We start from the raw sequence: 13,568 nt of genomic DNA on the forward strand, positions 1-13,568 counted from the left end.
ATGTACTTTTTATGGATTTATCTTTTATCAATAACATAATTGATTATTCACCAGTGCTGGCTTCATGCCTGTAATTCTAGATACTAAAGAGGCTGAGGTGTAAGGATCATGGCTCAAAGCCAGCCTGAGCACACAAATCCAAGAGACTAGTGTATAAAATTTATCAGCAAAACACTAGAGCTAGAGGTGTGGCTCAAGAGGTACAGTGTCAGTGATAAAAATAAAAATCAGAGGGCCGGGAGTTTGGCCCAATGGTAGAGTGCCTGCCCAGCATACACGAAGGCCGGGTTCGATTCCTCGGTACCACATACATAGAAAAAAGCCAGAAGTGGTGCTGAGGCTCAAGTGGTAGAGCTCTGGCCTTGAGAAAGTCCAAGGACAGTGCTTACGCCCCAAGCTCAAGCCCAGGACTGGCAAAAAAAAATAAATAAAAATAAAAATAAAAATCAGAGGTTGAGTCCCTGAGTTCAAGCCTTAGTAACAGCACAAAAATTGTTTTCTTTTATATCTTTAGACATAGTGAGCTTAAATTTGTGTGTGCAGTTCTCTTTACTCTGTGTGTTGTTGTTGTTGTTGTTATTGTGTGCATTGAGGAATGCCAACTCCAGGAACTTTATGACTTAGTCTCAGACATACCCTCAGTAGAGCAGATTCAGCAGCAGGGTAGGGTGGAGGAGAGTAGAGAGAAGCCAGTAAGCAGAATGCAATAACTAGTAGGAGGATAGAGGCCTCAGACCAGGCCCTGGAGCTTGCTTGCTGCTTCTGGCTCTGGGTAGGAAAACTAAGCTCAGGCAAGCTTGCTTACTTGTCCACACAGCACAGTACTCCATCCCAATAGCCCCAGATTATGTCCTCTCAGGGTGGGTTAGCTCAGGATAGTTTGTTTATAACACAGAAATGAATGACCAATATTTTTCTGTTCTTGCAATAAAAGATTATTGTGTCTTCAAACACAATTACATGCACAAACAAATACGCCCATATCTGTAGACACAAAATGAAAACATCTTCATGTTTATTTAAGCATATATAAGTATTGTGCAATGACAACATAAATGAAGACATGGCTTACAAACCTTCTTAGAACCCCACTGAAAACTAATGATATAAGATTGCACAGTGCTGTTTGGAAAGCACACTGAAATGCCTCAGTTTCCAAATTAACAATGAATGCAGATGAAAAGTATATAACCTCAGTCAAGAAATTACCCTACTTCATTAAGAAGGGTTTAAGTCTTCGAAAATACCTGAGGCTTCAAAAACAAAATCAAATATATTGGATATAAAGCATTTGGCAGATTCACAAAGAGGCTAGCAAAAAAGCACTGCTCGAGCTTGGCCTTCTCCTCTTGGCTTTTACTTCATGACAGACCCCACAACTGTGCAATAGATGGTGAAATGCAAATGGGGTGACCTATATGACAGCAATCTGCATGCAGAAAGAAAGGTGGAAGAGACAGGCCAGACCCATGTCCCCTCTCAGCTCTCCCTTCTTTTTTTCATTATGATGTTTTGCCAGTCTTACCTTTTACCGTCTGTCTAGCCTAATAACCATATCTCTTTTGGACAAGCCCAGGGTCTCTTCATATACTTCTCCTTATATCAGGAACATGTCTTGATCTGTACTATACAAAGGAGCTGGCCTACCCTCCTATAATCACCTTCTCAGACCACTGTGATCAGCAATGTCTTCAGCTGCCTTTCCAGCAGTCACCTGATATGGCTTCTTTATCCTCAATCCTCATTTACCTTTTTAGTGCCATAATGCCCAGCTTCCTGCTCCAGCTTCTCTAGATATTCACCTCTCTTTCATCTCCTAGAGCCCTTCCTCTCTCCACTTTTCAATGAGATTTCATGTGCAATATTGCTTTAAAAGACTTTGAGACTCCTCCCAAAATAAAATGCCCCTGGAGAGCAGGAACCCAATCCCTAGCAAATGAAGCCCTCTTCACCTCTTTATATCCTCCTCAGCCCACAGTAAAGAGGAGAGATCTGAGGAGCAGGCCTAAGGGATCAGGAGATTTTATTCTTTTTTTTGTGGGTCATGGGCCTTAAACTCTGGGCTTGAGCACTGTCACTGAGATCTTCAGCTCAAGGCTACCATCCTACCCCTGGAGCCACAGCCCTGCTTCCCATTTTCTAGTGGTTAATTTGAGATAAGAGTCTCAGGTTCTTTAGTGCCTGGGCTGGCTTTGAACCTCAATTCTCAGATCTCAGCCTCCTGAGTAGCTAGGATTACAGGCATGAGCCACGTGCCCAACTATATATTTTATTCTTATATTTTATATGATACATGCCCTAGAAGTTTTTTTTGGCTAGTCTTGGGGTTTGAACTCAGGTCCTGGGTACTGTAGTTGAGCTTTCTATCACTTGAGCCACAGCACCACTTTTGACTTTTGTGGGTGTATGTAGTACCGACGAATCAAACGCAGGATTTTGTGCATGTAAGGCAAACACTCTAGCTAGGTGAACATTCTACCACTAGGCCATACTCCAAGCCTGCCCTAGAACTTTTGATAACATCTCAGCTTCAATTCCTTTATTCCTTATCATTATGAAAGTAGCTCTTAGTTTTTGACACAGAAATTGATAAACTTAAGACTCTCTGAACAATTCTCAAATACCAGATCATTAGCCAGACTCTGGAGCTTGGAGGTCAGAGCCCAGTTTCATTTACCCCACCTACAGTATTTTCCTGACTAGGACAGTCTTACGGCATCACCTCACTGTTTTCCAGCTACTCCTACCCTATATTAATGCTGCAAGAAGTAAGTTATCTGGGGTCCTTTAGGACTGGAGTGCAAAATTGGAGTCAGGAGAAGCCAGAGATGAGCTTATGTCTTTGTAGTGATGCAATTCCTCATTAAAAGAAAATCTGCATTGCCTTTGTCCATTTGTTTGGAAAATCCTATGGAAAAACACTGATTTTGATACTAATGGAGGTTCTAATGGATAGAAATTTTAAGGTGATTTTTTAAAAATATATTTTTGCCAGTCCGGAACTTGAACTCTGGGCCTGAACAGTGGCCTTGGTCTTTTTCAAGGCTAGAGCTCTACCACCTGAGCCTCAGCACCACTTCCAGCTGTTTTTTCTGAGTATGTGGTACCAAGGAATTGAAGATGGGCCTTCCTGCATGCTGGGCAAGCACTCCTTACTGCTAAGCCAAACTCCCTCTCCTTAAGGTGAGTTTTCCAACATGGTTTCTGCAGCGTTGAACCAAGCATCAGTGGCACATGGTAATTTGATGTGAGCTTCAAAAGCTTAGGTCTGGTATATCCATATTGCCCTGCTAGTTGCAGCTCATGTTTTCTCTTCTTTATTTTGTGCCAATACTGGGGCTTCAATCTCGAGTTAAGCCCCAGTACTGGCATCAAAAACTGTTAGGAGATCCCAGCTCATCTAATAAAAAGCTGGCACTGTGGTTCATGACTGTCATCCCAGTTTGTGAGAAACTATTTTAAAAATAAAAAGCAAAAACAGTTTGTGGACATGGCACAAACAACACAGGGAATTTTTCACAAGCACAACTACCAGAGTTCAAATATCTACCTACCAGGTATAAGAGGCTCACTTCTGTAATCTTAGTTACTCAGGAGGCTGATATACAAAGGATCACTGGTAGAGGCTAGTCTAGACAGAAAAGTGAAGAAGACTCACCACTAATGTTGTTAATAAGATAAGCTCTAGTGAATTAAGCAGGGGAGACAAGCAAGTGCAAATCCCCTGAGTTCAAGTCTCAGTACAAAACAAACATCAGGACACACACACACACACACACACACACACACACACACACACTGCTCATCAGTGACTTGTGTTAACAAACACAGACCATGAAAAATAAAGGAAACGTTGCATTAGGTGCAGGAATAAACAAATTAATCCTTGAAAAAATACATTCTTGAGGCCGGGAGTTTGGCCTAGTGGTAAAAGTGCTTGCCTAGCATGCACAAAGACCTGGGTTCGATTCCTCAGTACCACATACATAGAAAAAAGCCAGAAGTGGTACTGAGGCTCAAGTGGTAGAGCTCCAGCCTTGAGAAAGCCCAAGGAGATTGCTCAGGCCCTGAGGCTCAACCTCAGGACTGGCAAAAACAAAAGATACGTTCTTTTGCACATGTAATAAAATAAGATTTCTCCAGGTAAAGGAAAATATTCCCTGGGGTTTAGATGGCCCTTGTTTTGGAAAAGTAATAGGGGAACATGGAGTAATCATCATAAAACTCCATGTTGATTTTTTTTTGCCAGTCCTGGGCTTGAGCTCAGGGCCTGAGCACTGTCCTTGGACTTTCTCAAGGCTAGAGCTCTACCACTTGAGCCTCAGCACCACTTCCGGCTCTTCGTGCATGCTAGGCAAGCACTTTTACCACTAGGCCAAACTCCCGGCCCTCCATGTTGATTTTTTTTAATGCTAGTTCTTGCATTTTTCATTGAAAGCTGTCACTCTAGCTTTTGAGCCTCATCTCCATGTTGTTGTTTTTTTTGCTGGTTAACTGGAGATAATTGTATCACAGACTTTCTTGCCCAGGCTACCTTTGAAATGAAATTCTCAGATCTCAGCCTCCTGAGTAGGTAAGAATACAGTTGTGAGCCCCCAAATCCATTATGTTAATTTTTTTTTGTCCTGGGCTTTGAACTCAGGTCCTGGGCTTTGTCTTTCAGCTTTTGTGCTATACCATTTGAGCCACAGCTCCACTTCTGGCTCTTTTGTAGTTCTATTGGAGATAAGAATCTCACAGACTTTCCTGCCCAGGTAGGCTTTGAGCTGAAATCTTCAGATCTCAGACTAATGAGTAGCTGGGATTATAGTCAGGAGCCACTGGCATCCAGCATCCCATGTTGAATTTATAAAGGGTAAATGATTGCATACACACAACGTATTTCACATCCACAAGGATTCTGGTTTGGGAACTAGGTTTAGGCAGCTCAACATTCCATTCTCTAGGGTCATAAGGTAGGTTTTTTTATTTTAAAAATATTTTCATGTTCTGGACATAGTCTTGGAGATATAAACATAACTAGACATAAAAATCTATGATGGGCTATAAACTTTATAGAAATAATGTTTTATTACATAAATATGTACCTATGACATACAAACCCTCAGCTTAATTTCAATTATGTTCTAAAATCTAAGTGCCAGTGATTGTATATAGAGATTCCCTTCTTGACTACTTGTTTGTTAAACATGACATTTGAATTTGATGTAAAAATCAATGTTAATAAATTCTTTAATAAAATATTTTCATTTCTCTCTTTTTTAACCTTTACATTGTTATACAACGGAGTTACATTTCAACAGGTAAGTTTCTGAGTAAAAAACATCTACATCAATGTCACTGCTTCCATTTTCCGTCTCTCTCCTCCATCTTTGCGAAGCTCAAGTGGATTGTTTAGTCCCATGAGAACAAGCGGCAGCAAGAAGGTGAGTGGGCGGGGCAGCAGAGAGCGAGCTCGCTCTCTCAAAGCTCATTGGTTAGCTACGTGAAGGGGCGTTGCTGTAGAAGGCAGAGCTCGAAGCTGATTGGTCTTTGTAGAAGAGCGGGAAGAGAAGCTCGAGCGAGCGCGTAAGGAGTTAGGTCATTCTTCGCGAACTCCCTGACTGTGACCCGCTGCCGGCTCTGGTAACCATAAGCTACCATAGGAATACGACGCTTTCTCTCTCTACCTTATTTGTCTTCTCTTACTCTTTTTTTCCATCCATCTTCAAAATCCCAGTTTTATTCTCTTTCTTCAGTGTTTCGGGGAAACCTCACAGGTCACCGGATATCGTACCTATCCCGAACTGCCCCGACACCCCCGCCCCACACACACACCTCCACCACCTGAACTCGGTCAGGGAGAGTTCTTAAACTCTTTCTCCAGCGGCAGGTCTTGTACCCATGCCTTTAACTCTGAGGTGATAATTAATGGGATTCCTGAAGACGCTGCCATGAAGCCCCCTGTGGAAGCCAGATCCGGCACCCACGCCGCTAGGGAATGTGGAGACAACACGAAGGATCGACTTGGCCTTCATTCTCATAGAAGTGTGGAGAGGAGTATGGGCGTTGGTGGGGGGCTGTAGAGGGAATGTGAACGATTACACGAAGAGAGGCTTTGTTGGTCCCGGAGAAAAAGTAGTACAGTATAGAATTGTCTATTGGTGAAATTAACGCTTAGCACTCTGCTGAATAAATGAAAGAGTAACGGAAAACAATAATATATGGAGTTGGGTATTTAGGATTTTCTGAGGTGCAAGAGGATAATCAGTGTAGGCAAGGGAATAATTAAGGTTAAGTTGGAGTAAAAGAAAAGCTTAAATATGTTGTTAAGGGAAAACAGAATATAGGGAATCCATAAATCTAAACATTGAGGATATGAGGAGCACAATTGCTGAAAAGCAAGAAGATTCCAGGAATAGTGCTGGTGTTTCACACACAACAGTGTGTGCCTGTGTCTGCCTGAAAATGGATATAAGGAATGAATGGGAGCTCTTAACCAGGTTGGATGTGTAGGTGACCTGTACCAGGAAGTTCCTGGGGATAGGTAATTGGTAAGTTAAGGACTCCTGGAAAGAAGAGGAAAGAAGTAACATAATCAGAGTAAAATCTGGAGACATAATGGAAGGAAACTACCAGACATCCTCAGACAGGGTTTTTTTATAAGAGCAGAGAAAGTAAAATGGGGATAGTGGATTTTGTGGCCATTCTAACCCTACTTCCTGATCCTAGAATCACAGAAGACAAAGTCACGTGCAGTGCCCTGCTCCTCCAACTTCAGATGTACCATAGTGGGTATTCTGGAGCCCCCTGTTGGGAAGGGGTAGAGGATTTTACTTAGCTTGGGAATAGATCTCTGTCTCTGTGACTGCTGCCACAAATGTGGCATTCCTCCTTAAATCAAGAGAAATCTTATTTGTCTTTTCTGGAGCTTCAAGTCTCAGAACTGTGCCATCTCCTTAAGAGTGTAGTGACTTATAAGGGCAAGGGTGAGGCCTCCTCCAGTAGTGACTAACATTCAATCCCTGCTTTTTGGAACAGCCTAGTGATTTTCTTACTATTGGTACCTTCTAGATGGATCGAAAGAAAAACCTGACTTCTAGATCAAGAAAGACCGCAGCTTCTTTCTCCAATTCTAACATGCATGCCCGGATACAGACCATGGAAGCAGGTCTCTTCAGTGAATATCTAGCTAGGGATGAGACTTTGAGTTTGGGTGAAGGAAGCAGCGAGTGGTTCTATTACTAGTCCTGACAATGTTGCCTGGAGCAAGCATTCATGCAGTATCTTAGCACATTTGTGTATAAAACATAATATCAGGGCCAGAATCATGGCCTAGTTGTCGAGTGCTCACTTAGCATGTGTGACGTCTTGGGTTCAATTCTTCATTACTACAAACACAGAAAAATCCAGAAGTGGTGCTGTGGTTCAAATGGTAGAGCGCTAGCCTTGAGCAAGGACAGTGCCCAGGCCCTGAGTTCAAGCCCCGGGACTGGCACACACACACACACACACACACACACACACACACACACACACACATTAGGGCTGGGAGTTTGGCCTACTGGTAGAGTGCTTGCCTAGCATGCACAAAGACCAGGGTTTGATTCCTCAGTACCACATACATAGAATAAGGCTGGAGGTGGTGCTGTGGCTCAAGTGGTAGAGCTCTAGCCTTGAGAAAGTCCAGGGACAGTGCTCAGGCCCTGAGCTCAAGCCCAGGACTGGCAAAAAAACCCCATAATATCATCCAGGTGCCAGTGGCTCACACCTATAATCCTAGCCATTCAAGGAGACTGAGGTCTGAGTATCGTGGTTCAAAGCCAGATGGGGCACAAAAGTCCATGAGATATTATCTTCAATTAACCACCAGAAAACCAGAAGGGGTGCTCTGGTTCAAGTGGTAGAGTGAAGGAAGCCTTGAGCAGAAGAGCTTAGGGACAGTGCCCAGGCCCAGAGTTCAAGCTCAACAACTAACAACAAAGAAAAAACCCAAAACATAGTATCAATATTGGGCAGCACGAAGTTAGTAGGAAGGAGAAAAGGGGAGGTTGGAGTAAAAGTAGACAAGTCACATAAATTGTGTCAAGACGGGATAGAGTACATTTAGGTGATTACGGGATAGGAGCAAAACCCTCATTAAAGCTGTCCCTGGTCTTTTACAGCTGGGCAGGAGAGCACTGCATCTGAGCCTGGGAATAGGCCCTCTATTACCATCCAGGAGGTAAGGACATTATGTTGGCAGTGACACAGACCCTCATCAAGTCCCTGCCCAAATCACTTCTGCTGCATCCCAAAGACACAGATTCCATTTCTAACCCAACACCCTGCTTGCCATCTGATTTTCTGAATTAAAAACTACAACAACCCCTCTTCCTGGGCCTGAGTAACTAGTTGTAAGCTAACAAGTAAGATGGTCTTCAAGTTCTTCAAACATCTGACAGTCTAGGTTTCTGTTTTTAGTCTAAGAACAGAACATGCTCATCCCATTTTTCTCCCTGGCTGTTCTGGTGACAGCGAATTATCATCTATGATCTTTGACCATACAGGCAAGCTCTCAGCAGGCTCTGATGCTCACTGTGCCTCCAGCATCTTTACCTCTGATGTTTACCCCGGTGAAGGAGGGACAACTGCTAGTTTCTTTTTCTTCAGTGCCTTGTGGCCCCCCAACTCTTACAATTCTGTGAGTAGAACAAAGACTAGGCAATCTACTGTGTATTGTGTCACTGTGTGTCCTACCTTGAGATTGTTTCCATAAGAGGTAGGATGAAAAATAAGGTAGAGATGAGACTGAGGTAAAGGGATGGAAAAGGAGAAGGTAGTATCTCACACTAATTGGCCATGCCAGGGATCCTAGCTTTGACATTTTCCATTGGTGAGACTTTGGAAAAGTGCCTCTTTGTTTTCTGACCAGCCCATTTGCAGAGGTTATAGGGGAAGAATATTCTGTAATTAGAAACATTGAGAAGAGGATTGACACAGGGTCTGCTACCAAATAGACCTTTAGCCTGTAGGGACTGATACTGTACATTTAAACAGAGGAGACAGAGTTCTGCTGAGAAGCAGGGCCATGATGGTGAGGGCCACAGAGACTTATAGAAGCCCCCTGGGAATGAATCAGGATTTTTTTTGATTGTGAAGATTAGGTAAAAGGGAAGAAAGGTCCTATTATTAGAAATGAACAATATTTCCAGGTACCTTGCAGATCAAAACTCAGATATCTGTGATTTCATATCAACTTCACTGTAACCCTGAAAGGCAAAAAAATAGTATCGCAGGAAATATGCCAAGAAAGGAGGAATAGAAAGAAAACAGGCAAAGTAGGAGAGGAGGAACATGCAATTTACTTGTTAATCATCTTGATTTCAAAATTCTGATTATGAGAAATCCTGCTCCTGTCTGTTTTCTTGTGTTACATGTCTACCAGAAAAATTTAATGCAATGATCTGCTATTATTGCCTCCAGATGTTCAAGTCTCATTGTCCATCCTTCTCCCAACCATGGACTTCTTGTGATACAGCAACAGGTAATGGGAAAGTGGGATGGAGAACACTGGAAGTGGAGTGGCTTGGTAAATAGGAAGAGCAGAAGGATTTGGCATGAGCGTTGGGACTCAAGAGAACTATACTCTGATGGGGCACTTAGGTGCAAGATGATTTCCCAGCCACCATTTTCATACATCTTTTACTTTGCAGGCCACAAACACCCCCAACCAGGCTGTGGTACCTTCAACTTTGTCAGCCACAGAATGGCAGGAGATGGTGCAGGCTGCTGAGGCACTGCTGGCTCTGAAAAATGCTTCTCAGGCCCTTCCTGGCCACAACACTCCAGGCTAGTATCACAGTGTCCTAGGTAGCTTGCTCTTTGCAGCATTAATACAGGGAGGACAAAAAAATCTCAGAAATGGTGGGATGATGTAGTAAGCTAGTCTCATCTTGAAAAGTAGCATTACTAGGGTGAATCAAATTGAGGACAGACCCTCAAACTCCTGAATCTGAATGATGAACTGGTAGTTTAGAGCTACATAATGAGTCTCAAGTTTATTATCGAGTTCTGAGCACAACATTCAATAGGCAGTCTCCTGAGTGCAAGGAATAATGGAACTGAGGCACCAATAAGAGCAGAAGTCCAAGAGCTTAGAGCATGTGAAAGAGAATAAGAAAGTCTGTGTTCTGTAGAGTGAGGGAAGACATAAAGAAGTGATGACTACTGTGTATGTACAGATCAGGTCCCTGTTTGGGGGAGCTTTGGGACTCTAGGTAGAATTTTGATCTATTCCCAAGTAGAGTTACACATTAAATATCAATGATATGCTGAGAGATGAAGGGCTCCAAGAGCCTTGAGGAGACAGGAACACCTAAGGAAACTGGGGCTGGACATTGTAGAACTAAGGGTGGATGGAGGCTGGTGTGGGAGTGAAAAAGCCACGTAAGAGCAAGTGCTGAAAAAGGTAGCTGAAGCTGGAGAAGTGGCTGATCATGGTGATCTAGGAGGGTGAGTTTAGGAGATGGTGGATGGCAAGGATTAAGGCATATCCCCTACATAAAGCATATGCAGAGACCCTGGGCTTGACCAGTAGAGATGTAGAGGCTGGGATGGAAAGATGGAGAAAGATATGATTGTACAATGGGAAATCAGGCAGGAATAAGTCTGTACAGTTACATTGGTCTCAGCATAATTTATTTGAGGGGGACAGGAAACAAAGAGGAAAGAGCTGGTGGGGCATGAGTGTGAATTGTCTTTTCCTTTCTGCCTCCAGGTTGTTGAATATAGATATTGCAGCCTCCCAGACCTTCTCTGACATCAAAGCCATACAGTTGCATTTCATGGCCTATTCAGCAGCTGGGGGGAAAGGGACGGTCTCTGTCTTGAAGAGGAGAAGGCCTTCCTAGAGCACTGCTTATTTGCAATTCTGTTTCTTAATGCATGAAGTGTTTTATATCAAATACAATTGGTTTTGCTTTTGAATTCTTGATTTTTAATGTTTATTATCTAGGTACTTAAGTTAAGTAAGGTATATCACATAAATTTTTCATAAAATAAATATAGTTTTAGTAGCATTACATTTCAGTACTTTACCTTTGTCTGTCTTTCCTTTTTTATTGTAATTAATAGAAGGGTTACATTATATTCGCCAGATAGAAGATGCATTACTTCACAAACATTGATATCCCTTCTCATGTTTTTGTACCCATTTCCCTCCCCCAAATTCTTAATGTTTTAGAAGCTCCGTGTGTGTGTGTGTGTGTGTGTGTGTGTGTGTGTGTGTGTGTTGTGTATGTGTGTGTGTTTGAAGAAAATAAAATTTTGCTGCAAGGAAAAGAAAAATATTGATGGTTTCTGTATTGTAACCAAATCACCATGGGCAAAACCACCCTGAATGGGCACAATCCAAACATTCTTGGCCTAGGCACGAGACAAGTGAGCAAGCATGCTTGACCTCATTTCTCCTACCTAGAGCCAGAAGTAGCAGGCAAGCTCCAAGGCCCAGTCCTACAGTGGCACTCTGCATGCTATCTGTTCTCCCCTCCCCACCAGCCTCCTCAGAACCCAACCCTGGTGCTGTTTCTCTTCCACTGCCTATCTCCCAGATATACAAGGAACATAGCCCTAAGCAACCCACAAAAGACCAATGCAAATGCTGCATAATCGTCAATAACTTCAATAACACCACTTTGAAATTTGTGTCTATGCTACAAAGTTCTTTTTTTTCTTCTATTTTTTGGGGGAGGAACTTAAAGAAATCTAACTTTATCCCACAGCAGTCATGTGACTTGAAATCCAAGTAGCACTAATTGTGTTACTTCCCAGAAGAGAAGGTATAGCTAAAGTGGTAAAGTGGCAGTCTGGAACAAATAATGCTAAGCCAGAGCCGGAGATTTTTTTTTTAGCTCAAATCCAGTAATGGAACTCCTCTCTCCCTCCCTCTCGCCTCTCATACAAACACATTCATAAATATAAAATAACACACATGTATACACACATATGTTCTTTTCAAGACACGTTAACATTCTTGATGAATGGCTTGAAAAATACAAAGAAATACAAAAGCAGTGGTATCCTGCAAAGGCATGTGAAGTATGAGGCTTTAGACATTGACATGTAGGGGAGAAATTGAACCCAATCATCCAACAAGCATCCCAGAAAAGTCGATGTTAGAACATCTTTTAATGTTTGTGACAATCTGACACAGGATTTTACTTTTATAATTAACCTATTCAAGGTTTCCTACTAAATGGTTACAAAAGGTCCACTGTCAGTGCTCCATGTGGATGATCATAAGTTCTCCTTACACTAGAAAATTTGAAAGGGAAATGAAACAATATTAGACTCCTGTGATATAACAGCGTGTAAAATGAAGGAAAAGTTGTCTAGTGTTTTTTTGCAGGAGGGTGCCTACTGAGATGGCTGAGAGGAAGGACAGAGGCCAGGAAGAACTCTCATTTTTTTCACAGGAAGATGTCCTCTTCTAGGTGCAGTTCACTTGCTTCTTATCATCTGAAACTGGATTTCATTCACCCCACAGTGAAATGAGTGTATGACACATACTTAAAATTTCACCAGTTAGTATTTGGGGAAGGAGGAGGAATCTGGTCATCACTTCCTCTCAATGTTGGCATCCTCAGTCACAGCCCCAGCTTGAAGCCACGCTGCTTTCATCTTTCACCTCAAAGAGCAGACTTTTTAGTCTTCTGATTCAAGAAGGCCATGTCCCAGGCTCCTCTTCACTCCTTTTTCCCCTCACCCTACCCTCTCTTAAGCATAGAATTCTGTGATAGAGTTGCTCCCTTGAGCTAAGACAGTATAATAAGGATCCCTGCTGCTCAGGCAATTCAGTCAGTGGAGTATCCATAGGGTTTCAAAGATAAGACCAGCCATGGATCCTGACTGCCACAGCAATATCATCTGACACAGGATCATTCCCAAGAGAGGAATCTTCCATGTGTGGCACTCTTTGTTTAAAGCAGCCTGCTGTGCAGACTCCAGTCATCTTATTTAGTTAGCCTGTTTGTTTGCAAAGTGTAGGCCTCTGGAGCAAGCTGTGAGTCTAGAGTCTCTCTCTTCATTTCTCTCTCTGTCTCTGTTCATCTCTGTCTCTCTGTCTCTGTCCCCGTGTATATGTGTGTGTGTGTGTGTGTGTGTGTGTGTGTGTGTGTGTGTGTGTGTGTGTGTGTGTTCGTGTTTGTCTTTCATTCCTCCTCAGCCTTCAGATGTATAGAATGTCCTCCTCTGGCCTAGACAAGGGTGTAGACACTCTCAGTTTCTCTTACTATGCTGTTGTACTTATTCCTTCCATATCTTCCTCTCTGTCCCTCTGCTGTGGAATGCCAGTGTTCTCCCATGGCTATGAACTTGCACATCTGGTTACACACCTTTCTCTTTTGTTAACGCTGTGGAGGACTAGGTGAGTGTTGGATGCTTCAGTTCTGCCAGCCCGCCCAGTCCTGAGTTTTCTTTTTTGTATCATCAGGAGAACTTAACCTTTTAGGAAGTGGAATCACAGCAATTAGAGAGGTATAAGCACCCATTTTACAGTTTGTGCTCAAACAATGCAAAATGTGTTTGGGAGTTTCGTCTCTGTCTCTATC

The 13,568-nt window shown here is 42.7% G+C and overlaps 1 protein-coding gene across 1 annotated transcript; it reads left to right on the forward strand.

Annotated features, from left to right (window-relative positions):
* Positions 1–6,737: 6,737 nt before the first annotated feature.
* On the forward strand, positions 6,738–9,815 carry LOC150041047 (doublesex- and mab-3-related transcription factor C1-like). The gene is made up of 6 exons (XM_090327117.1): positions 6,738–6,770; positions 7,054–7,150; positions 8,145–8,203; positions 8,529–8,662; positions 9,445–9,505; positions 9,675–9,815. Exons 2-6 carry the CDS (start codon positions 7,054–7,056, stop codon positions 9,813–9,815), a joined length of 492 nt encoding a protein of 163 aa, XP_090183243.1. The 5' UTR covers positions 6,738–6,770.
* The last annotated feature ends 3,753 nt before the right edge of the window (positions 9,816–13,568 follow it).

This window comes from Megascapheus bottae, chromosome X, assembly GCF_031878675.1.
Source record: "Megascapheus bottae isolate mThoBot1 chromosome X, mThoBot2.hap1, whole genome shotgun sequence".
Lineage (NCBI taxonomy): Eukaryota > Metazoa > Chordata > Mammalia > Rodentia > Geomyidae > Megascapheus > Megascapheus bottae.

Excerpts from the sequence above, each read along its gene's own strand:
- LOC150041047 (XM_090327117.1), top strand. The coding sequence starts at position 7,054 with ATGGATCGAAAGAAAAACCTGACTTCTAGATCAAGAAAGACCGCAGCT. Across the intron at positions 7,151-8,144 it reads GATACAGACCATGGAAGCAG|CTGGGCAGGAGAGCACTGCA; the intron begins GTCTCTTCAGTG and ends GGTCTTTTACAG. Across the intron at positions 8,204-8,528 it reads CCTCTATTACCATCCAGGAG|GCAAGCTCTCAGCAGGCTCT; the intron begins GTAAGGACATTA and ends TTGACCATACAG.